The sequence below is a fragment of the Ambystoma mexicanum genome, chromosome 6q, assembly GCF_040938575.1.
Source record: "Ambystoma mexicanum isolate Mex_15411 chromosome 6q, UKY_AmexF1_1, whole genome shotgun sequence".
Lineage (NCBI taxonomy): Eukaryota > Metazoa > Chordata > Amphibia > Caudata > Ambystomatidae > Ambystoma > Ambystoma mexicanum.
Window position 1 is genome coordinate 1,098,728,540 of NC_090937.1, and position 27,067 is coordinate 1,098,755,606.

A 27,067-nucleotide genomic window follows, 5' to 3' on the forward strand; every position below is an offset into this window, starting at 1 on the left:
TTTCTTAGTTAATTTATTAACTGCCGGAAGAGATTCTGGTGTCTGCCAAGCAGCTGCCACCCTTTTCTGCCACGTCAAATGAAAAGGTAACAACGGGTCAGAGGACGGACCTGGATACAAAATTTCTGTGTTGTCGTCCTGAACAAAAGCATCAGGAGGACTAGGCCAAATAAGATATTCAGTGACCCTAGCCATGAGTCTCCTGTAGGACGACTCAGCATGAGCCCCAGACTCAGGCCTGCCAAATTCCACCTCAGGAGAAGTGTCCAAGCCACTGGAATCATGACGAGATTGCCTTAACTCTTCCAACTGACTCTCCCCGGAAAAGACAGGAGCCACATCAGTCTCAAGGTCAAAATCTGACCTCATCCTCATAGATGTAATCCAGAGGGAGGAAATACTCCTGCCTTGGGACAGAAGGTGGTCTGGAAACCTCAACAGGCCTCACAGACTTGGAAGTAACCTTCCTTGGAGGATCCGCAGTACCAGGGACCTCCATCGGCAAATCCCGGCCAAAAGGCCCTGAAGGCGTCGACCGATTCGGTGTAGTGTGCGCCACGGCGCCGAGGACTAGTGTGAAGGCAAAGCTTCGACATCCGTAACCGACGGACAGTGCTAACGGTGTCTACGCCGACCCCAAGCCCTCACCAGGTTTCGTGGGTCTCGCCGGGGACGAGGAGTGAGACCTGGAAGCACGTCTCTTGCGATTATCCTGAACCTTGTCCGAACGGGACCTCAAAGGTTCCTGGTGGGAATCGCGCCAAGGACTCAAGCCCAAAGGCGCACGAACCACGGATCGAGACCGTTCCCGGCCGGCTTTTTGCAAAGGCACGGACGGAACTCTGCCCTGGGATTGGAAAATCGCAGCATCTGCTCTCTGGAAGCTGCCCATTCCTCTGGAGTCGAGGACTTAGTAGGACAAGCCACTTTCCTTGCAGCACCATCCTCCGAGGACGACGGGGAAGGCGACCGGTGACAGCACCTTTAGTGTAGTGTCACATAGAAATCCTTTGTATTCCTATTAAGGTTTAAAAATACCTTTACTTGGGTGAACTACAGTTCCCAAGAAGAGTAAAATGAAATTGACTTTACTTGCCTTTTCTCTTTGTACGGCCAGCACACACCATTTTATGTGGAGTGCTGGGGGTTACTTGGTAGCCCCTTATCCTACTTTCTCTTGCAACATGTTTTGTTACCCTCACTCTTAAATGGTTGGTCCCAGTGGTTTACTTTTTCGTACCATTGTGCTTTTCTACCGCAGGCTGAACCCTCAGCTGCAGTACAGAACCCATGGGTGCCCATTTTGTCAAAATGGCCAGTCATCTTTTTTCGCCATTTTCTACTTGGTCTTTCTTGGCTTTTTCTCTGTGCATTGCGACATGTTTGAGCCCTTTCTTTGTCTTGCCTTTGGCGGGTTTCAGCCCTGAAGCTCGTCCCTGGCTCCAATGTGCCTGGAAAGACAGGATGCGAGGGAGAGTCCCAAAACTCCCCTATCCTTTGTCTCTAGGAGTGCATGAACAAAAACTAGTCCCGATTGGCCGGCTGGCTGTCCTGAAAGTACAGCCACCCAGCTGTGATTGACAGCCTATGTTGTGCATGAATGGGAAAACTTGCTTAAAGGCAAGGTTCTTGGGACTACAGGCAAAGTCGACCACTGGAAGAAACATCCGAAGAAGAAGAAATTGTGAAGAAAAGCCCGCTGCAACCTCCTGGACGTCGTTTTGCCCGGTGAAGCCCTGCTGCTGTGCTGACCGCCTTTATCACCTTGACAGAGACGCTCCGACAGAACGACGTTACCCCTTGGATTAGTGGGACCAACTAACCCCGAGACAAACTCCACTTTGGCCCAATACCCGACTGGCTGTGCCTCTCCGTTGCTGCAGAAGCCCAATGTCAGGGGTCGAGTGTCCATAACGAAGTGCAACATCTGCCGCAGAACAAATCTGGCCAAAAGCTCCAACAGCCTCCACAGGACACTCCAGAAGCAGGAATTCCCGATCCAGAGTCCCCTCAGCAGAGTGCAGCACCAAGGGAGCAAGGAAAGTCCAACCTGTGTCCATCGTTCTGCATCAGTGCTGTTTGTGAAGCGCTGAAACCGCCAAGTGCGGCTGAAACGAGTCCTGCCGCAGGAGCCCTCCAGACGTCCTCTCGCTTATGATCACGACTGAAGCTGCGGAACCAGGAACTGCTTGGCTGTAGCAAGAGAGAATCCAGCTGGACCTCTTTCTTGTAACCAAAGGTACTTTTTTCGGGCTTGTGGGTACTTACCTTCTTGCCTTAAGTCATGCTGTCTCACTTGAAACTTGCATCGGCTTACTTTCCGAGTTGATTTCAACTCCATTTGCACAGGCTTAACAGCTTGTGCCCCTACAAGTGATTTCCTGAACTCTCTAACTTTGTGCAAGACTTTTATCCAAGAAGTGCATGAAAACTATAGGCTGTATCCAAATTACTTTGGCTGTTCTGGCTCCCTAAAGGCATTCAACTAAATCCATTGACTTTGGCATTGCTTATCCCCCCATATGTTGTAGCTTGTTAACCACTGTTACTGCTGGGAATGATTTATCTAGACTTCATCGGAGGATTCCATGGTCCTCACATTTTCCGAGTAACTGTTCTAACCTTTTTACTTCCCTTAAGCCCTTCTTTCTGCAACTCAGAATATCCAAAAGTATACTCGTGTGGTATATGAATGCAAATCTGCCATCTGCCTGCCACCTTTGAATTGTGCTGCATCCAGTAACCACTGTGCTTCCCCTAATTGCCTTCCCTCCCTAGCTTCTGTCCGTCTCCACCCCCACTCCCCCCGCAGTGTCTGCATTCCCCACTTTTCTACTCTCTCACCTCCACAGATATGGTGCTCTTTATCTCTCCTATCTTTTCCAACTATTTCTCCATCAACTATCCTTCCCTTCTCACTAAGTTTGGTAGGAAGAAGCTCAAAAAGGATATCCTGGTCTCCAACCCAGGCCTATCTATTGCTGATACCTACACCAACGCTTCCAGCAGACAGACTGTAACCGGCATTCTCTTTGTCGTTCCCTCGCCAGACCTATGGACTCTTCATATGGTCTGTCCTCTCGCTTTTCTCTCCTCTCCCATTAATGGTGGCACCCGTTGGGCGGCCCTCCTTGCCTCCTTCCACTCCTCTAAGGTCATCATTAATGTCTACAAGAATGGCACCGTCCTGTTCCAAGGCCCTCAGGACAACCTCCTCCTCCTCTTCCTCTTGACAGACCCTTCCCATGCCTTACCAATTTCCTTTCTGCTCTTGCTATCCCTTCTCTCCCTTCTGCGGCTTATTTGCCCCCCCACACTCCGCCACTTTGCTTGCGCCGCCTTCTTCCACCACGGCTACTCTTCCCCCTCCTCTGACCTCCCGTGTGCTCCTACACCTTCGCACAGATTACTTCTGATCTGTAGCCCTCCCCGGAAGTCTTTCAAGGACGGCAAACTTCTCCACCTTGCCACTCTTAACTCTCGCTCAGCTGTTTAATACTCCTCTGACACATGCCGGCTTCTACAAAAGCTTGACCTCAATGTACTTGGTCTCACTGAGACATGGTTGAAGGCCGGCTCTGTAACAAGTTTTGACACACTCCTATCTGACAGCTCAAGATCCTCTTTGCGCCCAAAGCCTACTGCATCGGTGGGGGTGTAGCCCTGATCTTCCGTGAGTGAACTCCAACCTCCATCATTCCCACTCAGGCCTATACCTCCCTTGAATGTCTGGTCTGTAGGCTTTCCCTCTCTCCTGGAAACTCCCTCACAGTGGCTACCATCTACCGACCACCTGGTCTGATCACCTCGTTCCTATCCGAGTGGGCTGACCTCTCCTCCTCACTCTTGGCCTAGACCACTCACCTTCTCGGAGACCTCAACATCCACCTGGATGCCCCCTGTCCCTACTCTGGACCCTTTCCGCAACCTCTGCGAGACTATTGTTCCCTCTGACCCGACTCACTCAGCAGGGCACACTCTAGATGTTCTCATCTCCACCAACCTCCCCCTGTCTAACCTTCTCACCACTCCTCTCTCCTATCCTGACTACCTTCTCCTATCCTCCCATCTCTCCCTCTCTACCCCTCAGGCCAAGACAGCTCCACAACTGCCACCTACCTTCTCAGTCATCTGACCCATGAAGCATTTGACAGCTGTGGCTTTCGCTGTCACGGACTCCCCCCCTCCTCCATCTCTCCTCCTGACACTGCCCTTTTCAAACTCCACTCTATCTCTGATACTCTTTATGCTCTTGCCCCCGTCACGAGGATCCGCCTGAAGTCAAAAGCCAAGTGCAACTCTTGGTACGACTCGGACCTCGTCACCCTGAAACACAAGTGCGCGGTTGCCGAGAGGAAATGGCAGGCTTCTTGTGCATCCTCTGACAAACTGGCCTGCCTCCTGCTCCAAAAACATGAACAGCTCTCTGCCTGCACGGAGAAGAGCCCACATCCAAGCCTGCGTCTCTGTGGAATCAGACAAACTCTTTAAAATCTGCAAGGTGCTGGCCAATCCTGCTGCAGTCTCTACTTCTCCTGTCCCCTCCGAGGGACACTAAAGAAACGCTGGCAGAGACTCCAGTGGGGTCTTCAGCCAATAGTTGAATGTTTTCACTTGCCAAATGTAGTTCTCCCTCAGGGATTAAGGCGAAGGAGGCAGAGTGACCCCTGTAGGTTTACCCTTGCATCTGGGATCCCCTTTCACATGGTCAGTAGAACTACAAGCATAACATTTTCCAAATGTTTTGACAAATGGGGGCTTCTGCTGACCTCCCTCTGGTTTGGCACCAGAGGTTTCACTAGACTGACCTGATTTTCCATGTGGCTTACCCTTTTTCTGTTTGTGGCCCTCTTTTGACTTGGATGTTTTAGAATTCTCGGTCATCTTTCTTGTGCTGCTTCCCCTCATCCTTTTTATGAGTGGCCCCAGAAACCTTGTGAGTAGCCCTGTTGACAACCCATAAGTCAGCAGCCTTTGCTAGCTTCTTGGGATCCAGCTCTTTAGAGTCAGCCAAGTGCTGTGTCAGCTCAGGAGAGCAGGCATCCAAAATAGACAAGTTTAACAAAGGAGGTTCAGCGCCATTTTGAAAAACATGGCTCCCGCGATTTACCGTTACCGGAGCTGCAAACAGTTTGTGGTAAATCATGGTAGTTCATTGTAAATCCACTCCCGCCAGTCATTCTGAGGGGAAAGGTCAACATATAAATGCTACATGAGTAACTAGACACAGGGGATACCAAGTAACCCCTCCAGCACTCTATGGAGTTGGATAGACTCCACGACCAAAAAGAAAGTGTGTATAAAATCATATTAAAATACATGAGTGGGAAAAAAGGTCACACACTCCTGGTTAAAAAAATAAAATCAAGTCCTCAAAATCCAGCAAAGTTGCTGGGGGTCTCTAAGGTGGAGGGAATTAGCACAATTGAGAATTCTCTGTAACAGACCTTCAAACGAGCTGCCAAGTCTCATGAAGAATCGGAGTACAGCAGGTGAGTTATTGTGATACTTACCTGCACCCCTACGTCCCCTTTAAAGGTTTGATAACTTTTATAAAAGGCTTCTAACACTTTGGCTTTGCCATTACTTGTTCACACAAGCACTCTGAAAGTGAAAGTTGGGAACACATTTATTAGCTACTTTAACTCGTCCCCTGACACTTGGAAATATTTACTGGACCCCATAGACCCTACCATCATTTTTTTTCCAGCTTCACAAAACTGTAATGAACAACTTTGATGAGCTTTGGGAACAAGGCCCCCAACATTTTAGGAATGGACGTCTGAAATTGGGATTGAATCTCTGGATTAGTGCTATTACTAATCAGAACTTCCCATTTCATGGGATTGAGATGTATTTTGCCCTTCTCCAGCAAGTGCATAGATGCATCTAATTTTTAGTATTGAGTGATAACATTACCTTTTATTTGGCCATAAGTAGAGAAGTATTTGTATACCCGTTTAAGTATGCTCCTTGACTATTTCACTGTGTGCTCATTGTGGACCCCTTACAAGCCAACCACCTCAAGACTTATCCTTCAGCACTCGCCTAGTGTGGGGGAGAATTCTCATTTCTGTGTTAATTGCCTTCTACCTTAGAGAGACCCCAGCTCTTTCGCTTGACTTTAGGACTTTTAATTTTTTACCCTGGCGTGAGAGACCTTTCTCTTACTCCCTTGTGTATTTTTCATTGATTTGAACCCTGTGTTTCTTTTGGTTTTGGAGTCCGACAAACTCAATATGCATCATCTTTTTGTATTGTGGCACACAGCACCCTCAGTGCAATCTCACTGAGAAGTTTTGGATTTCTCTGAGGTTTAAATACCTTCTTTTCGTCTTTGTAGACCCAGCACACACCATCCTGTGTGGAGTGCTGGGGGATACTCAGTATCTCCTTTGTCCACCTTTTCATGTACCATTTTTTGTTACCCTTACTACAATTAATGGCTGGTGGCAGTGATTTAATTTTCTTACGTTTGAGTGTTTTTACCACATGCTGAATCCTCAGCTGCAGTATTGCACCCATGAATGCCCATTTTGTCAAAATGGCCCTGGTCTTCTTTTTTTTTGCCATTTCTTGTTTGTAAGGTCCGGTTTGAGATTTACTCTGCGCGCCAAACCAGGTTTGGCCCCATTGTTCGTTTAGTCTTTGGCGGGATTCACTGGTGAAGCCCACCTCTTACTCCAGCATGTCTGGCAGGAAGCGAGGGAGGTTCCCGAAACTCCCTGTGCTTAGTCTCCTTGGTTTCAGGAATGCAACCAAAGTTGATTGGCTGACTGGCTGTCCTTGGAGGACAGCCACCATGCTGTGTGAGTGACAGCTAGGCTGAGAAATGAATGGGAGAAATTTGCATAAAAGGCGAGGTCTTTTGCAAGGAAGGGCGAGTCGACCACTGGACGAAGGAACCGGAGAAGAAACTGGAAGAGAAGCTTGCTGCACCATACTGGACCGTTGGTTTGCCCGGCGAAGCCCTGCTGCAGTGCTGAAGCTCCAAATTTCTAATGGACTAGAGAAGCCCGGAAAGGATAACTTCTTCCCTTGGGTTGGTGGGACCAACTGACCCAAAGACAAACTTGACGAACCCCTCTCCCTGCTGGCTGTACTTCTTTGCTGCTGCTGCAACCAAGTGCCAGGGGACAGGAACACCAGAATCGAGTGCATCATTTTCAAGCCGGACCCGAGCTCCAGGAAGATCCTAAGGACTCCCTCGAAGCAGGACTATCCAAGCATGAGCCACCTCAGAGTGCTGGACCCCAGAAGCAAGGAGAGCCCATAAGGTGTCCAAGAACCACGGTGGTGATATTTGCGAGTAGCTGAAACCGCAAAGTGCTGCTGATCTGGAGTGTGCTTATTGCTGCTGCCGGCTTTCAAACCGTAGTGCAGTAGTCCGACGTCCTCCCGCATGTCCCCACGACCGAGGCACAGGAACAGGATCTACAGGACAACAAACAGAAGCCAGCTGGAACCTTTTCTTCAGACTCAAGGACTTGCATTTGCTGCCCTTTGCAGAGTTGCTTGCATCTTTGCTCTTCACAAGCCTCCCAGCTTGTGGTCCAACAGTGTGGCCCAAGAAGTGCCTCAGCTCCCCTAGACTTTGCTCAATTGACATTGGCTGTCCTGGCTCCCTGCGGACTCATTTTACCCTCTGACATTGTGTTCATCTGTCCCTCCAAAAAGTCATACATAAGTAACTTGCATAGCTAGGAAAGGGTTAACCTATATTTCATTGGGGGATTGTAAAGTGCTTACCTGTTTGGAGCAGCTTGTTAACCTATTCTTTTTCCACAACCTCAGTATTGCTTTAAGTGTTACCGTGATATATCAATGTCAACAGTGGCTCAACAATTGAAGTCACCTAAAAGGGGGGGTGGGGGTTGCCTATTGCCCTTTCTAAAGAAGGCTTATTTTAAAACAGCTTAAATTCATAAATAATTATTTAAATAAGCAACCTTCACTACAAGTGTTATTTGAATACCTGTCACTGTGCATCTCTATGTTGCACCTCTACAGCTCACATTAACCCCTATTGAGATCTGGCTACACAGTCATTCTACCAACGTGTGCAGTACAGACCTATACCAACAGTTGGTTTGCCTATTGCCAAGAGGACAAGGTATTAGGTACCTCAATGTTGTACACTGGTGGAGTGTCTGGCTAACACTTACACAGTACACTGATATTTGATTACCTTTCAACTAGATATGATAATATGGAAACCATTATTTTCACTACTTTAAATTAAGTGGATCATTTGAAAAAGTTGTGTAGTTAGGAAAAATGTCTCTTTACTGCACCTTTCCTTCCCCCAAACTTTTTGCTTTTATTCTGGATCCTGACCTGTACTTTTTACAGTGCAGTGAAGCCTTAAGCTTCACTAACACTGTCTTTTGCTCATCGGTTCGTCTATGGGGAAACTGACATGGCCTTCAGGCTGTCCGTACTGGGAAACATTGTTTTCATTAGTCTAATTACATTGTCACTACGTTTGGTAACTTTTTATCATTGTACAATGCATCTTAGAATGCAGTACAATGGGGTACACTTGTCTTTGCCCTAAACTAACAATCAGAGGATTTGTGGCTACTCTAGGTTCACAAATGGACATGCTGGTGGCAACAGTGACTTTTTACCATCTTGTTGGTGCTTTTCGTTTTAGCTTTTCGGCGGTTACCGCGTTTGGCTACTAACTGTGGCTAGTGACCAAACATGGCCATGCCACAAGGTTTTTCACATGTCCTTTGGCCAGCTTTTCTTTTAGCCTTCTTCCTGGCCTGTGAGGCCAGGAAATTCCCAATATGGACTTACAGTGCCTGTGAAAGCAGAAGCTTTTGGCGGGCTACTAGAGGGCTACGTGTGTTTGCTGGCAGGATGTGGGCTGGGACTGTCTGTTCCCAATCCACAAACTGGTTTTCAGTGTGTGAGGGGTATGCAGGACCACTGCTGGGGTGTGTGTGGAGCTAGTTCTGCTATTAGTATGTTCTGCTCTTACCTGGCTTTTGGGATAAGAAGAGGGCCCATGCACCCACTCTAGAGAGATCCTGGAGAAACCTTAAGGAGCCAAGACTCCTGTGCAGCAGTGAGACCTGTGAGAAGACCAGAAACCCATCTGAAGGAGGCCAGGCGACCAACTTCTGCTGCTCTCCTAGAAGAGCCATGTCTTGATATTGATCTTCAACAGTTCTGCGAGGGAGCTGCGACCTTTGGAGTGGTGGGAACATCCATTCCGGATTTCTGCTCGGTTTCCTGCGAAGAAGAGCCATTGGAAGTGCCCTGGGACCTCCCTGTGGTTTACCAGCTCAGTTTGGGCTATCGTGCTGCAGACATCGGCGTTCCGCATTGAGGCCTGGAACTTGGGAGATCCTCAGCTTGTCCTATAAGACATACCTCAGCGAGATCTCTGAGTCCTAGCTTCAAGGGGACCCGAGATAGAAGGGAAAGTCTGAATGTGATAAGCAAGTCCCTTTGCTGCAAGGACCATCGTCCAAAACAGCTTACCCGAGTCCTGTCCTGAGAGAGGCCCTGCATCGTGTTTTTCTGCATTCTGCCACGCGAGTCCTTGCACCAGCCAAAGACACTTACCGTAGAACTGCCCTAAACTGCAACGCCTGGAATAATACTTGGAACTCTTGGTTTACGAATATCTCAACCGCAATGCCCTTGTTATTATATAGGCGGTATAGAAGGATAGCAATTAAGGCATACAATACAGAGTACTTGATAGTCAATCTAGCAGCTAATTAAACAGCATTTGACTACAATCCATACATTCTTGAAAGATTATCAACCCCACGATACATAAATAATTTTTTTAGCAATCATTTGGTATGGGATTACCCAAGAATCATATTTGATGCAATCAAATCTCTAGAAATCACTGGTCGTTGGTTCAAAGAGAAAAGTGTTGCCAGATTATGTAGGTTCTGTGGAGACCAAGAACTGGAATCTATTCGTCATCTACTGACCGAATGTAATGCTATGGCCTGGTTGAGATCAAAAGCCTTGACATCTATGGGGTTTACTACACCCATTGACACCATTGATCTATGGACATTGTTCTTAAGTGGCAATCTTGAGGGGTGTATGATTTATCTTACTTTGCTATGGCGGAAAATGTATGAAATCATTTTGATTGTTGAATTTTAAAATTGATTTATGATATGGCATTTGTAACGCGCCTATACACAAGTGGCCCACAAAACACTGTACACGCCCCACAAAACACTCAATCGTCACCCTCATCATGGCAAGACAGCCACTATCTCAGAATGCCAGAATACCTCATGAAGGAACTACAACGCATCCAAAATGCAGCAGCCAGACTTCTCAAACTATCCAGAAGAGACCACAAAACCCCAGCGCAAAAAATACTACACTGTCTCTCAATCAAACAACGCATCACCTTCAAAACAATGTGCATAACACAGGGCAATCAGCAGAAAGGGAACTGAATTCCTACAAAAGAAAATAAACTACAAGCCAACAAGAGCTCTCAGATCAAGCAACAAAATCTGCCTGGAACAAAAACTGTACCTCAAAAAAAAAAAAAACTAGGAGGGTCCCCCTTCTACCACCCGGCTGCAAAAACCTGGAACAACATCCCAAAAGGAATACGAAATATCAAAGACCACTTACAATTCAGAAAACTACTAAAAACCTGACTCTTCAATACTGCAAATTCAAACTGATAAACTAAACAATCAAACAGGAAACACAAAAAACAGAATGACAGATTTTAGAAGGACACTGACAAACAACCAGAACCGACCAAAGGAAACCCCCACAACTACATGAAAGACTACACTAGATCGAAAAGGACACGACTAACAACCCATGAATACGGAATCGGCACCCATGGCCAACCCACCCACTCCTTAAACGCTACCAGATACCTTATTTGAATAGAGTTGAGTGAATGTTTGCAGCTGCCACACTTGAAGTTGCGGACATTGGCATGGACAAGGCTAGAATAAAGTTGTTAATGATGGCAGATGCTGCGCCTGAACGTATATGCGAGAGCTGGCACCTGCCAGGCTTTGAGCGGGCTGTGAACGGTAGCCTGCGTGAGCAGCTGATTAAACTGTGAATGGCGACCACCGCTAAGTCTGGATGGAGTGGCTTTGGCCAACCGGTGCCGCGTACCGATGGGAATCTGAAGGCCATCTTGGCTAGATTTGGGTGGAGTCATTAACACCCGCTTACCCCGCACACAGATAGGTTTGTCAAGAGATAGGCAGGGCCAAACTATGAGAAGGTGTTGAATGTGGGTGGACATCATGTGTGGAACGGACTATGGGATGTCAACCGATCCCGGAGCTGGATGGAGGTGTGGAGCTGCTCCCGTGCCCCAATCGAAGAGGAAATATGGACATTTAGCACCTCGCTTCCTAGTAGCTATGCCAACTAACCAATCCACTAACAATTTTCAACCCTCTGCATACACCTCTCAAACTCTAACCAAACAACCTCAAGCTATAAACGCAACAATCCGCACAAACTTCACTACACTGCAACAACAAAACAAACCACACCGATTCGCACAACAGTACACGATGGCTGCCGAACGGAAACACCCCAAGCCCAGCCAACATGTGTTAACCGGGTTGAGGCCGCCAACAGCACATCACAGCTCTCTTGCACTTTTCCAGCTTATTTCCACTAACTCAACCCCCCACTTCCCTTTCTTTTTTTCAGAGCCGCCAGAGCACCACTCTGGTGGTGATAGTGTGCGGTCCAAATATCCTTTAACATTAACAAGTGTTTCAAGGCGCAATGAGGCAAGGGAGGGGACAGAGGGAAGAAAGACAATGATCTGACTAGGCCAGGTGACATTGAGAACGCGCAAGTGCTAAAGGGGGGGGGGTGATGTGCGAAGGGAAGAAGGGAAAGGGACGTGCAGTATATAGGATAAACAGTACATAAATGCGAAGTGCGGCCAGCTGGTGGCAGGTGCAGGGTAAGTGCAGATTACAGGTGTCAAGTGCTGGTATGGGCTGTAGGGATACAGACAGCCACAGAGTGCATGGGTTGCCAGGAGGGCAGTGCAGGTGTGCAATTGGCGGGGAGGGACCTGGGCCCAAGAACAGAGGGTTGCCAGGTCACCAGTGCAGTTGCAGCCAGGAATTCAGCAGGGGAGAGGGCAAGAGAAAGCAGAAGCAAAGAGGAAGGTCATGAGGTGCTTACGGAACTGGAGATGGTTTTCCTCAAGTTTGAGAGGCAGGGAGGCTATTCCAGAGGGAAGCCCCAGCCGAAGAAAGATCTACCACCGACTCGTTGCTTGGAGAAGCGACTGACCCTGAGAGAGTTGGAAGCGGATGAGCGAAGAGCTCGAGAAGGAAGATATTTAGGAAGTTGTTAGGTGGTTAGTTGAAGGTATTGAGGCCCCAGGCCCCAGAAGGCCTTGTGGACGACAGGGAGGGTTTTAACTTAATCCTCACAGCCACTGGAGCCAGTGCAGCGATTTCAGAGATACGATCCCTGGGCTTGAGGCCAAGGACAAGTCTTGCAGTCCTGTTTGGGATGAGTTGGAGGGCGGAGAGTAGAAGCAGGCAGATTTATAAAGAGGCTGTTGCAGTAATCCAGCCGGGCTCTGGAGACAGTGAGCATCTGGGGGGAAGGAGAGGAAAGGATGAATACAGGAGGTGCAGCTGGTAGTGTGGCTTCTTAGAGACGTGAGGAGAGGAGTGTGTGGAGTCGAATATGACCCTGATGTTTTTAGCCTCACAGGTGGGAGCAGGAAGAGGGCCAAAGGAGGCCGGCCAGAGAGTGATGGGAAAGGAGGGAGCGGGTCTGCCGATGAGGAGAATCTCAGTCTTACTAGCATTAAGGCAGAGATCATTGATGGCACACCACTGCTGGCTAGGAGACAGATGAGAGAAGGAGAAGAGGTGGCTGAGGGGAGCCTGACAATGAGCTGAGTGTCATCTGCATAGCACTGAAAGTTGGGGCAAAGTGCGCCAATGCGATGGGCAAGAAGTGGCAGGTATTGGTTGAACAGCCAGGAAGAGAGGTTAGACCCCTTGGGAACACCACAGATCGAGATAGAGGAGAGGTAGGACCCAAGTTGGACCTGGGAGGGTCGATCGGAGAGGACAAAAGGAAGCCACGCCAGGGCCTGATCGGTGATAATCAGGTTATCACAGAGACGGTTGAGCAGGATGGCATGGTTGACCGTGTCAAAGACAGAAGAGAGATCAAGTAAGATGAGGACACAGGGGGTGTTGGAATCAAGGTTAGAGAGCAGTTTCCGTGCTTCTGGCAGCTCTCTAGCCAGTCTGATGGTCGTGGAGACAACCAACAGATTCAGTGTGAAGATTAAGCTCGGAGATGGCCAGCTATTCCAGGTGTTTGCCCAGGAAAGTAGTGATGGAGATTGGGCAATAGTTAGCCGGGCAGGACGGGTCGCCAGAGGGTTTCTTAAGAACAGGGTGCACAAAGGAGTGCTTCATGGGGGAAGGGAAGACTCCAGTGGCAAAGGAGTGGTTGCAGAAGTCAGCCAGGGCAGGAGCCAGTGTGCCAATGTGGTCCTTGATGGTCTTGGAGGAACATGGGTGAACCTGTTTTGATGAGACTTTCATAGATCGGACTGGTCTAGAAACGTCATCCGGGGGGAAAGGCAGAGAAGGAGGGAGGAGACGTGGCCGAAGATGGACCAGAGGAAGAGCAGGGAGTAGATGGAGATGGGGCGAGGAGACTAGAGAGAGGACATTGTATAGCAGATTGTAATTATTGTTTTAATTTCATGAATGTAATTGGATTTGTGATTGGTGCTAGTATTAAAAGTCAATAAAATGACCGTATAGTACTAAAATAAATATGCCCTACTCTAGTGACTGTAGATATGTATTCTATTATTAGTGTTATGTTATACTTATACCTGTTCGTGATTTTTCACAGTTTTGCATGGCCATAAATAACTATTTTTATACATACTGTAATTGTAATTTGTGACTCCCATTGTGTGTACTCATTGCAGACCCTTTACAAGCTCAGCACTTCGTGACTTTGCCTAGACCACTCGCCTTGCTACCTTGAACGGGTTTGGCTACAGCTCCAGAGTTGTCCCTGTCACAATATAGGTTGGCATTCTATACATCGGTCCACCAGGCCAGAGCATAGAAAATCAATCCTAACCAAGACATAATTACAGCTGCCTCCAGCCTACCCCGCAGCACACTTGTATGGTATATGGTAACAATCACCATGGTGCCAAAATGGGTGCTTAAATTGCACTCCTGCCCTCATACCAATATGGGCTTCTAGGGCAGCTCATCAGAAAAGGGGTTGCAGTGGCTGTGTGGCTATAGTAGAAACACTGGCCACAAAAGAAAAGTAAAAGAATATTTTAATCAACTGAGAATCCAGCAAAAAGCAAGCAAAAATATGGAAAAATGGCACTGACATTCAAGGGAATATGAAGACAAAAATATTAACATTAGAGGTGGTACACCCATACAGTTGAACAAATTTGGTGTACAGGGCAATTTAAAGACATTTGGCATTGATTACAATAGATCTAGCTTGCTCTTAAAGAGATTAATGTAGCGATTCACATAAAGTAAACCAACCTTGGAGGTGGCATTCCCAATTTGAAAGGTGGGGGAGGTGATGTAAAATCTGGTTTGACAGACTGCTGAACTACCTCTTTCTCTTGATTTCCAATTCGCCCCTGTTGAACCTTTAAAAAAAGAATTAATCATTACTTCAAGAGGTGCAACTGCTTAGACACTGATGCACCTTCCGAGAAGGTTACAAAACATGAAAGTTTACATGGACACAATAGGTCCTCATCCCATCAAAAATGCATTTCATTGTAAAACAAATATATAATAAAGGATTTATATTTTCCCAATTAGCCTTTAACCAAAATTAATAAATACACCTTGATACTATCTTACTCCTGCATTCTTCCCTTATTGCAGCCACTTCCTTATCCTGACACGGTTATGAGGGTTTTTTAAATTCATTACCTGGGATAGGACTTCAAGAAATCAAACTTGGGGAACAGGGCTGTTATAACCAGATTTGACCATAACAACTTTATCAAGGGTAGCGAGGCTGAGCAGATAGGCTGAACTGAGGGAGGTGGGTAGTGTTATGCAGTACACTTACAAGTAGGATAACTACATGAAATTCAAGTCCAGACCAAAAATGCTTATTAAACTACCACACAGAGTTTACACACGTAAAGGCAAGCAAAAATTAATATAAACATATGACAAACATTACCTACCACTAATGTGTTGCTTATATCTGCTTAGATTCAACATGCCTTTCGTAAGCTGGTATCTAGCAGTTGAAGACGAGCATTACATTTGTTTTTTCCTTTCTTTGTAAATTTTAATGTATTAGTATTTACATTATGTTTGTTAAACCTTTATCTACCGTAGAGGGGAGGATGGGTGGGCGCATGTGAATCTAAGCAGAGACAACCACATAAAGAGGATTATTGGTAGGTAATGCTTAACATCTTAGGCTTGTGGATCTGCTTAGAGTCACATACTTTGCATAGAGTAGCAAGCAGTACCTGAAGGAGGTAGTTCATTAACTGTAGGAACAGTAAAGGTTTTAACACGGTCTGCCCTAATTGGGAATGATATATTGCCCGACTGTCAACAATAGTGTTGTGTAAAGGCATGCACGGAGCTCCACGTTGCTGTCTTACAAATAGCTTCAAGTTGCACATTAGCAATGAAAGGAAGAGTAATTCATGTACTGGGTGTGGAATGTTGTGCTTGTGAAGCTGAGGCTGTAACACGGTTGAATGCACCTTATAACCATCTGATGATAGTAGCCTTAGAGACAGGGTCAACTTCTCTTTTGGCTACTAGAGACAAACTGATCTGTTGTCTACTGTTTTGTCTTGTTAAGATAGTACATGACTGCTCTACATAAACCCAATGTATGAAGAGCACATTCCTGTGATTTCTGTGGGTTTTGAACGAAAGCCAGCAGTCCAATTGATTGGCTGACATGAAATATGACTATGTAATTTAGAGAAACATGGATGTGTTCATAATACAACCTTGTTTTTAAGATATGTGAAAAAAGGCTCAGACACTGATGAAAGCTTGTAGTTCACCAATTCTGCAAACGGATCTAATGGCTACAAGAAAATGCCACCTTGTAAGTGAGGTCTGTTAGGCAAGATTGTATGCAGTACCCTGTGGGAGACTGCACCAGCCTGGTCCTCTTGGCAATAGTTAACCCAACCTTTGGTATAAGCATGTACTACACACGTTGGTAGAGTGACTGAGCAGCCAGGCTTATCTCAAGAGAGGTCAATGTGAGCTGTAGGGTTGCAACAGAGTTTCACAGTGACAAGTATCCAAATAAAACTTACACTCAAGGTTTCTTGAATAAACAAGTATTTATTAATTTAACAGTCAGTTCAGTAAGCCTTCTTTAGAAGGGTGCAAATATAAATATATTTGAAGTATATTAAATATACTTCAAAATACACTCAGTTTCAATAAATCAGTAGATACCCATTTGGGATTGCACACGGACACTTCGCTACACCCTGAAGTGACTTCAATAACTAGGACAATGTGGACATTCATATATCACTGGTACATTTAGAGCAATACTGAGTTTGGTGTCAAAAGGAAAAGGTAAGGGAAGGAAGCAATGTTCAACAAGCTTCTCAATCAGGAAAGCACTTTTGAACCCCCCCCCCCCCCCCCAATGCATTGCAGATTAACCCTTTCCCAGCTACCCAAGTAAACAATATATGACTTTCGGGAGGGATAGTTAAAACACAAAGTCAGAGATTAGAAGAGTCTTCCGGGAGCCAGGACAGCCAATGTCACTTCAGCAAAGTCTAGGGGAGCAGAGACACTTCTTGAAGGTAAGAAAAAAAGTCTTGTACAATGTTAGAGAGTTTTGTAGAAAATGAAATCACTTGTTGGGCCACAAGCTGGGAGAGGCTTGTGGAGGGCAAAGCTGCAAGCAACTCTGCAAAAGGCAGCAAATGCAAGTCTCAACTGAGAGCAAGCAAGCTACACAGCAAGAGATAAGTACCCCTTAGTTCATAGTACCTTTGGTCTGAAGATATTGGTTCCAGCTGGCTTCTGTTCCTGTTGCAGTATGGCAGAACCTGTTGTTCCTGGGCCTCAGTCGTGGGGACAAGAGGGAGGATGTCTGGGGACTCTTGCACTACGATTCGAAGGTTGGTGGCAGCAATGGGCAAAGTTCAGGTTGGCGGCAGCAATAGGCAAAGTTCAGGTCGGCGGCTCTTCGCGGTTTCAGCTTCTCGCGAAAAGCACCACCGCGGTTCTTGGACACATTGCATGCTTTCCTTTCTTCTGGAGTCCAGCTCTGTTGAGGTGGCTCAGGCTTGGTCAGCCCTGCTTCAAGGGAGTCTGGAGGATCTTTCTGGAGCTCCGGTCCGGCTTAAAGACCATGCACTTTATTCTGGTGTTTCTCTCGCTGGCCTGCGGTTTCTGTAGCAGCAATGGAAGTACAGCCACCTTCGAGAGGATTACCAGATGAGTTCGTCTTGGGGTCGATTGGACCCACCAACCCAAGCGAAGATGTCCTTTGCAGGGTTTCTCTAGTCGAGGTGAACTCTGAGCTTCAGCAATGCAGCAGGGCTTCACCTGGCAAACCAACGGTCCAGGAGTTGCAGCAAGTGTCTCTTCCAAGTTCTTCTCCGGATTCCTTCATCCAGTGGTCAACTCCGCCTTCCTTGAAAAAGGCCTAGCCTTTTATGCAAGTCTTTCCCATTAATTTGCAGCCTAGCTCACACACACAGCAGGGTGGCTGTCCTACAAGGACAGCCAGCCAACCAATCACCTTTGGGTGCATTCCTGTAACCAAGGACTCGAAGCACAGGGAGTTTCGGGCAGCTCCCTCACTGCCTGCCCTGCCTGACACGCTGGAGTCAGAAGCAGGCTTCACCAGTGAACCCGCAAAGACAAAACAAAGGGACCTGGTTTGGTGCGCAGACAATCTCAAGAAGGACCTTTCCAACAAGAAATGGCGAAAAAAAGACTGGGGGCATTTTGACAAAATGGGCATCCATGGGTGCTGTACTGCAGCTGCAATCGCAGCCCACGGTAAAAACACCCAATGATAGGAAAAACTAAACCCCTGCCACCAGACATTAATTGTAGAAAGGGTAACATAAAAATGTTACATGAGAAAGTAGACAAAAGGGATGGGAGTAGTTTACCTGTAACTATTTCTCCAGCGTTGGCATCTTTCATGGATTCACATTCTGTGAATATTTCCCGTTAGGGTGGGAAACCTCAGTAACTTTAACCTAGCGTTTTTCTATGGAAAACTTTGACACCTTAGTGTCCTATCAACGTCCTTTTTGGGTGCTTTAGGCTACCCAATAGGACGTTTGGTATAAATAGACCCACCTACGCGGCTTCCCTTCAGATTTTAATCTCCAAAGTAGAGGCAACTCGAATCATGGTTTGCCTGCAGGGGGAGGCCAGAGGGCACATGTGAATCCATGAAAGATACCAACGCTGGAGAGATCGAGTTACAGGTAAGAAACTACTCCCTTCTCCAGCATTGGGTCTTTCATGGATTCATATGCTGCAAATAGATTACATAGCAGTACGAACAACCCTTGGAGGTGCATGAACGGCAAACCAAAATCCCATGCCCCAGGCCATAACCACGAACATAACTAATCACATCCAACAGCATGCATGATAACAGAACCAGCAAGTGATAGAGTAAAACACAAACCCCAGAAGCTGCGGGGCTTACCTTATTGAAACAGGCGTTGAAGGACCGCCCGTTCCACCTGTACATCTTTCACATGTTGCTGACCCAGACAATAGTGTCTGGTGAAGGTATGCAGCACCGCCCAAGAAGCCGCCTGGCAAATGTCAATGAGCGGGATTCCAACCCAGAGCACCGCCGAGGACCTTGTAGAATGGGCTTTAGGATTGCCCCTCAAGGGCTTGCCAGCCTTTCCGTGACAAAATGAAATTGTGGACGAGACCCTACGGGAAAGTCCTTGCTTGGAAATGGATTGTCCCTTGCAGGAGGGACCAAACGCCCCAAATAGCTGTTTCAACTACCTTAAGTCCCGAGTACAGGCCAGACAAAACCTCAGCGCCTTCTTAACTTCCAGAGAATGCAGGGCTCTTTCCGCCGGTGTGGCCGCCTTAGCGAAGAACGAGGCCAAGGCAATTGTAGCGTGTTTGTTAAACTCCGAAGGCGCTTTCGGTATGAAGTGCATGTTAGTAGACAGGAGAACATTCTCCCTCATGAATCACAGGTAGTGTGTCAATTACCAGCGCCCGAAGTTCCAAAATCCTCCAGGCAGATATGATTGCCACTAGAAACGTGACTTTCCAAAAGAGGAACTTCAAGGACACCGTCGACATGGGCTCAAACAGCGGTTTCATGAGAGCAGCAAGAACCACATTGAGACTCCATACCGGAGCAAACATTTTCCCCCGGGGGAAATATCAGAAAAAGTCATTTCAGAAAATGCTTAACCAATCTGTCACTAAACAGAGGAGTAGCATGACGCCGTTTGGTGAATCTGGAAATGGATGCTAAATGCACCTTGACTAAAGACAACGCCAGGCCCTCCTGCACCAGATGAAGCAGGTATGGGAGGGTAGGAGCAGGCATCGAAGTGGAAGTGCAAACGCCGGAAGCCTGTATCTTGGGCAGATACAAACGCAGCAGAAAAACCTCTGAACAGGCTTAAGGACCCAATATATATAACGGCAAAGAGACGCATAGCCAGGGGATGGAAGAGCCCCAAAAACCTAAGCGAAGCAGGGGAACCTCACGAGGTGGATAACGGCAGAAACTGGAGCATGGGAAACCGCAATTCAAGAACAAAGGCTAGACACCAGCGAGGATCTGCACCGATGGATAGCGCCAACAGTACCATTGCTCCATCCCAATGTGTCAGGCGCTACCTCAGACGAAGCGGATAGCCCAAGCTCGAAAGCTGGCACAAAGAGGACTGATGAATAGACTGGTCTTGGTGGAGGGAGGTGAGGGAAGGGAATTAAAGATGTGTGAACTATGAACGTTGCATTGATAATGTTATAAGTTTGTTTCAAATTGTTAAAACCAATAAAGAAATTAAAAAGAAAAAAGCAGGTATGGGAGAACCTGGGCCGGAGTAACCTCTAATGGCCGCACTCCTGGCTGCTGTTCACACCAGGAAAAATATATATTGGCAAAACCCTCTTTTTTGTGGGGCCTGACTCTTGAGGGTAGATAATGGTAAAATTATAGGGGGAGTAGAGTCAGAGGCTTCCCTAGCCAAAGGCGTGATTGGGGGGAAAGGGGGTCAACAGGACCTTGCAAAGAAGCTATATAATTAATAGCTTTGAAAAAAGAAATTCACCGTAGGATACATGGAAAACAATGAAGATTTATTTTAACAAGACTTTTTGAATTTGTGTGTGCCGTGGCACAACACAAGTACATATAAAAGTGCATGTGTAGTCTGCACAGTAGTGGGTTAGTATATTGTAGTGACAAGTCTGTTTTGTGTATTGTTCAAAATCACTGCACAGTTAACATTGTCATAGTGGTGACAGTATTATATATATTCAGAATCACAATACAATGTTTAATGTATTGTGATTTAGAAAAATATGTCTTCTTGTTAAAATAAATCTTCATTGTTTTCCATGTATCCTACGGTGAATTTCTTTTTTCAAAGCTATTATATAGCTTCTTTGCAAGGTCCTGTTGACCCCCTATCACGCCTTTGGCTAGGGAAGCCTCTGACTCTACTCCACCTATAATTTTGCTGTTCACACCAGGCACAGAATCTTACCCATTTCCTACTGTAAGAGACATTAGTGGAAGGAGCCCTTGCCACCTCCAGGATCCGACAGCACTCCTGTGAAATACCTAAATGAACAAACTGAGTGGTCAGGAGCCAGGCAGCCAGGCTCAGATGCCGGATCGTGATGCCACACTCTCCCTTCGTCCTGCGATAGTATTAGATCCTGTACTGCCCCCAGACAAAGTGGCTCTTCCACCGCTAGATGAAGGAGATCTGAGAAGCAAGTCTGTCTGGGCCAGATTATTCAGCACCGCTATCTGCGCACCCACTGGATCGACGGTCAAAGCAGCGGAAACGGCGGAAGGGAATGCATGCCCAAAGAGGCCTGTCAATGGGAACGAGTCTGCTTTTGACCCTGGATGAGCCACTCTGCTGGAAACAATGGGCACTGCTTGTTCTGCTCCTCCTTCAGCATCCACTCATGCAACTGCACCACCACCCCCCCCCAGTCTCTGCTAAGAGCGTCTGCCTGCACATTCTGGACCCCTGGCAGATGGTAAACTAATGTAAATTCCCCGAGCAATGGCCCAATGCCACACCTCCTGAGCCTCCCTGGACAGGAGCCAAATAGCGTGCCGCCCCTGCTTCCTTAAATAGAACATTGTGGTGGTATTGTCCGTCAACACTCGAACCACTGTGCCTTGGATGTGAAGGAGAGAGGATTTTAGGGCCCAGTGCACCGCTCGCAACTCCAGTACATTGATGTGAAATCCTACCTCCACCCGAACCCGTACCAGATTGTCTGTGCATGCCCACCATCACAGGGCTTCCACCAGTCCTTTGGAGATGACCACCTTGTCCGACCATAACCCCTGACTTTGCGACCACCTGTCTGCGAGAAATTCTTGGACTGGTCCCATGAACAAGCAACAGTTTGGGATAAGCGTGATGCAGGACGCCATAAATCCCAGTAGTGACATGTAACTGCGGACCAAGACCACTGTTTCTTGGCCCCATTCGGCCGCTCCCCGCCCAGGCTCCAGTCCGTCTGTGAGAGCAGGAAGTGACGGAGGAGTCCAAAACTCCCCAGCCCTTTGTCTTACGCCTTGCTTGAATGGGGACAGATCCCAGTGGGGGGCCAGCTGTCCTGATTGGACAACAGACCGCCCCTTCTTGTAAAATGCAGGGAGAGAATGCAGAGGTTGTGCTGTATTTCTGGATAAATACTGCGAACCTGGGAGCCGAGACAAGTTGGCGACTGGAATTGAAACTGAAGAACATGACTAAGGAAAAGCGGCAGAAACAATTTCCAGCGACCAGAGAGCCTGCTGTGTAACCGTAGCCTGCTGTAGCCCTTCCTTCCAATCGACCTGTGGATTCCGAATATGCAGATGCCGACCCAGAGCCAGGTGAGACCCACTAGACTCTAGAAGACCTGCATTTTGAGACATCCCATGCGTTGCTGCAACCTTGCGTTGCTACAATACCAGTCTACCCTGGGACCTCAAGCCACTGTGCGGTGCACGGTCTTCCGAATTCCAAATCTCTCTGAAACTTTGGGGGCATCCTGGATCTCCAGAGACACAAATCGAGTCCAAAAAGTCCCCTCAACAGAGTGCTGGACCTTTGTAAGGACGAGATTTCAACCACGATTTTCTGTCTTCTGTGCTCCTTGAAAAGGTGTCAAATCTGCAAAACCGCATTCAGCCGTGCGGGAAACCTTGCCTAGAGTCTTCTTCATCGATCCCTGCTGCAAAGTCCTTTCTGAGGTCTTGTTTTCAGTCACCACGACAAGGAATCCTCTGACCGGGTATTTGGCTGCAGACCCTGAAGTCTTCCTGCTGCAAAATCTTCAATGCTGAGGTACTGTGTTGGCTTGGGTATGTACTTATCTAAAGTCTCTTAGGATTTCTGTGTAGCAGTGTTTTCTGTGAAGGGGAAGCCTCTCATCCAGTGTACCCAGGCCCACTGCTAGAATCCTGCTAGGGTGTCTACTGCGAAGCCCCTGGATCCTCTTCTAACCCTAGAAGTAAAGTACTCACCTGTTTGGCCAGTTTTCGTAAGGAACTCAGACTTTTGCTACTAGAGAACCTATTCTGACACTGCCTGTTGGTCACTACTCCTAGTGACCCCCCTTCTGCCACTGAACACTCATGCTCCAAGAATATGGGAGAGACGTTGAAGGGATTGGGCCTTTTGCCTAGAAAAGAAAATAAGTTTAAAAGTTACTAATTTATAAAGAGTTGGTTGGTAACTAATTCTAAGAGTGAACAGTAACAAAAGTTCTTACTTGTCGTGAATGTGTGATGCACTATTCTCAAAAGTATGGTTAACATCTTTTCTTCCTTAGAAACTGTTTTGCCATTCTAATAGAAAGTAGATGTGAAGGTATTTTACTCTCCTGGGATTAGGTTGTGCCTCTTCCAAAGTAAAGTGTTGGTTTCACCAGATTAGTCCTTTTGAGGATAATTGTATGAGTGTCCACCAACTGGGTCTTGCTTCCCCTGACTTGCTGCTAGCCTGTCCAGAATAAGTCTGCATTAGGTTGCAGACTACCTAGACTGAGTCATTCAGTAAAGTTTAACATTGGGTTTTACTTTCCCCTTCATTGTGAGGTTAAAAAAGTATATGGGTTTTACTTACCTTGTGTTAGCTGTGTGCCATCCAAAAATAAGTTACAAGAGTTACTGCAGACCTCAATCTGAGGTTCCTTGTTTTAAAAAGCACCTGTAATTGTACATTACATCCTTAGGTTTTACTCACCCAGAATAAGAGTGTTATCCCAAAAGTAGTTATAGGTTTTTACTGCACCTAGACTAAGTTTTCCACTATTCACCAAAAGTATATTGTCCAGTTGACTGATTATGTGATTTGTACTGAGAATCATTATACAACTGGAAGGGTCTACTGCCCTTACATTACTGAACGTAATTGTAAAAAATAAACATTGGTTTTTACTCCACAAGAATAGGCTTGACCTATACTGAATGTGTATGAAAAGGCTTTGACTTCCCTAGAACTACTGTTAGGTATTTTCAAATAAGGTCTATACTTGGGTCTGTGTACTTTCAAGTATAGTGTTTATACTGCTATTTCATAATGTTTTAGTGATTCCTTAGCCCTAGATTTATCTGGCCCCACCTGTATTTAAATAAATCATTTATTTTTACATACAAAATGTTTCTTTGGATCATTTGTATTACAATTTGACTTGTACTGATTCTACAGCCCTCTCTCCTTAAGTAAACCTGGCTGCTCTGCTTACGCTACCATGTACTCAGGCGGTACAGCCTTATACTAACAGTGGAGTCTTGTACTGTCTCAGTTGAATGGTTTTACTTCAGAAAAACTGTCTTAACACCCTCTTAGATTTGTTAAAAACACCTAGGCTTTTCACATCCATCTGGACCACCTCCACTGTAAGTGGGTTTTCAGGTGTATCCATGTTTAGAGTTTTAGGAACCACTTCCACTGTAAGTGTGTTTTCAAATGGTTCAGCCACTACAGGTTTAACTGAAGGGGCCTTTATTTTAAAGGACATACAGCACACAGGGTGCGTGGCATCAACACCAAGGCTCTTGTCAGCCCTAGGAATTGCTTCCATAGCAATGGGTCGAGAGTCCAGGTTTTGAGATTCAAGGACTCCCCTCCACTGTCTGAGGTTTCAGAAGCACTTTCTACCTCAGGCTCAGCTGAAGGTAGAATGACATCAGTGACTTGAACAACGCTTTTACACAGCGTTATAGATTGGGCAGGAACACTTAAGTTCCTATCGACGGGGTGAACCACTTCCATTCTAGGTGGGTTTTCAAGAGGTCTTTCACCTCAGTGTGAACTGAAGGTGGGGTCACACCAGTGACCTGGTTAATGGCATCACACCATATTTGATACTAGGACAAAGGTGTTTACGTTTCTGGGAACTAGTTGAACCACTTCCACTATGTGGTTTTTCAGGAGGCTCCATCACCTTAACAGCAGCAAAAAGGTGTGGTTGCAGGAGTGACCTATAGCTTTGTGGGCCCAAGGGCTTTGTACCAATTTGAAGTTATGGGTGCTACACCCAAGTGCCATTCAGAGTGGCAGTTAATGCCTTTTGTCTCTAAGGTGGGGTCGCCTAAGGGGCCCTTTCTTACTTCAAGGTTAAGAGCCTCAACCTTTTTACAAAGGGGCTCAGCTGAGCCAAAGGCTACAGCTTTTCTGCTATACTCTGTATTAACATATTTCTTAAGGGATGAGGGGATAGAATGTTTAGACCTACCTTTATTCTCAGAGTGCCTTAAGGGGTTTAGACATTGAGAAGCGTTGTTTTATCTATTTATGAGAGCTTATTTTACCCTATCCCAGTTACTTCTTTCCACTTCATGATTTCCAAGATCACTTGGTAGTCTCTCTTGGGAAGCATAAAAAGAACCCAGGGTATTATATCACTGTCACACAGACCAAACTTTGTACAAGTGAGGCCAAGGGTGTTCAGCTATGCAACAACGTCACTTCATCTTATATTGACTCACCAATTCTGGAATATGCAGACTCAGAAGAGCCCGGAAAAGAAGAAGGGTCCAGAAACTTGTCTTTTACAGATATGTTACACTTTTTCTCACTTTCCCAGATCTTCAAATTGTGTTTCCACAGGAGTTGTCTTTTATACAGTTCCAGAGACATTTCAGCAGACATGGTAGGTAGTAAGGTAGAGCAAAAGAAGGAGGGGGGGGTGAACTAACATCCTCCTCATCAGAACCCTCATATTGCTCCTCAGAGGAGTTTGGACAGCTGTTTGAACCCTCATCATCCTTACTTTCAGCAATATTGTTACAAGTGGGCATAGGTTCAATGGAGCCATTCTTATGGTCCCACAACCTTTGTATAAAGTCAAGCGCATTTCCTTTACAATTGAGGCCCTTCTCTTTACACATTGTGAACAATCTTTTCATTGAAACATTAGAGTACTCCTCAGGCCTAAAGCAGGCCATGGTGTTGGTTCTTGTATTAAATACAATAAGTAAATTTTACTTTGGCTAAACCAAACCTACTGCATGGTTTCCTTTAGACACAAAGTATATCAATAATCAATGTAATGTAATCCACATTTATCCAAGTGCATGCCAACGGTGTTAGGACAGTTTTCCTGAATTCGAACTAAGGGCTTAGTAAAAACATTCAACTAAGGCAGTACAATACTCCACTCTTCGTATAAGGCTGTACCGCCAGAGTTCATGGTAGCGTAGACCGAGCAGCCAGGCTCATATTAGGAGGGAGAGAGGGCTGTAGAAGCAGTACAAATGAAATTTTAAAACAAATGGTCCAAAGAGAAACAAACACTATGTATTGTAAAATATAAATGGTTTATTTAAATACAAGTAGGCTGAGATAAACAGTTGGGGGAATAAATACCATCGCAAATCATATAAACACATTATAAAAACACAACAGTATGCTTGCATGTACATAGACCAAAGCATATAACCTTATTTGGAACACCTAACAGTAGTTCTAGAGAAGTCAAAACCAATAGTTCGTTTTGGATTAATTACAGTAATACAGGGTAGTAGACCCTAGCAGTTACACTGAAGCGCAGCAAGAAGTCACACAGTAAATCAACTGGACAATATACTTCTCAGAATAGTACAACACTTGTTCCAGGAGCAGTATAAACCTATAACTCTGATTCAGGATAAAGGTTATTCTAGGGGAGTTGGACCTTGAAGTGTAATAGTATATTACATTAGGTTTTACCTGCCTAGAATAGCCGTGTGCCATTCTTGAAGTGTTCTTAGGTGTAGCTAAACTTGGTCTGCCTTCAGCCATCCAAAAATAGTGTAATACATTCTTTCTGATCTTAGACTGTTCCACTGAGATGTAAAGTAGATCAGTTCAAGAGAGATTAAGGCAAGCAATAACTAACTTGTTTTAGGATGGCACACAGCTAACACAAGTTAAGTAAAACCTATACACTTTTCAAAACAAGTTATCAGAAACTTAGAGGTAAGTATGAACTAGGCAGACTTCTCCTGGACACGCTAACAGCCATTCAGGGGAAGCAAGACCCAATTGGGGACACTCATACAATTATCCTAACAGGAATAATAAAGTGAAACCAAAAGTATTACTTTTGGAAAGAGGGGGACCCAATTCACAGGTGAGTAAGTTAAACTTCGATATACTTTGTTAGAATGGCAAGAGTTTCAAAGGAAAGTAAGACTAAGAATTCTTAAGAAGGCATACAGATTATTCAAGATGTGTAAATCCTATATATATGTTTATGCTTATTATTTGATAATGCGCTCCAAACCCTGAGGTAACCGGGCGCAGCAGGTACAAGATAACTTAAGCTTAGGTTACATA

At 46.0% G+C, this 27,067-nt stretch overlaps 1 protein-coding gene across 3 annotated transcripts in view; it reads right to left on the reverse strand.

Annotated features, from left to right (window-relative positions):
* Positions 1-27,067, reverse strand: part of FIP1L1 (factor interacting with PAPOLA and CPSF1) — a 708,522-nt gene that overhangs the window by 211,780 nt on the left and 469,675 nt on the right. For all 3 annotated transcript variants that reach the window (XM_069631658.1, XM_069631656.1, XM_069631657.1), the window contains exon 8: positions 14,565-14,674. In XM_069631658.1, coding sequence (XP_069487759.1) covers positions 14,565-14,674 — 110 coding nt within the window. The remainder of the gene's footprint in view (positions 1-14,564; positions 14,675-27,067) is intronic.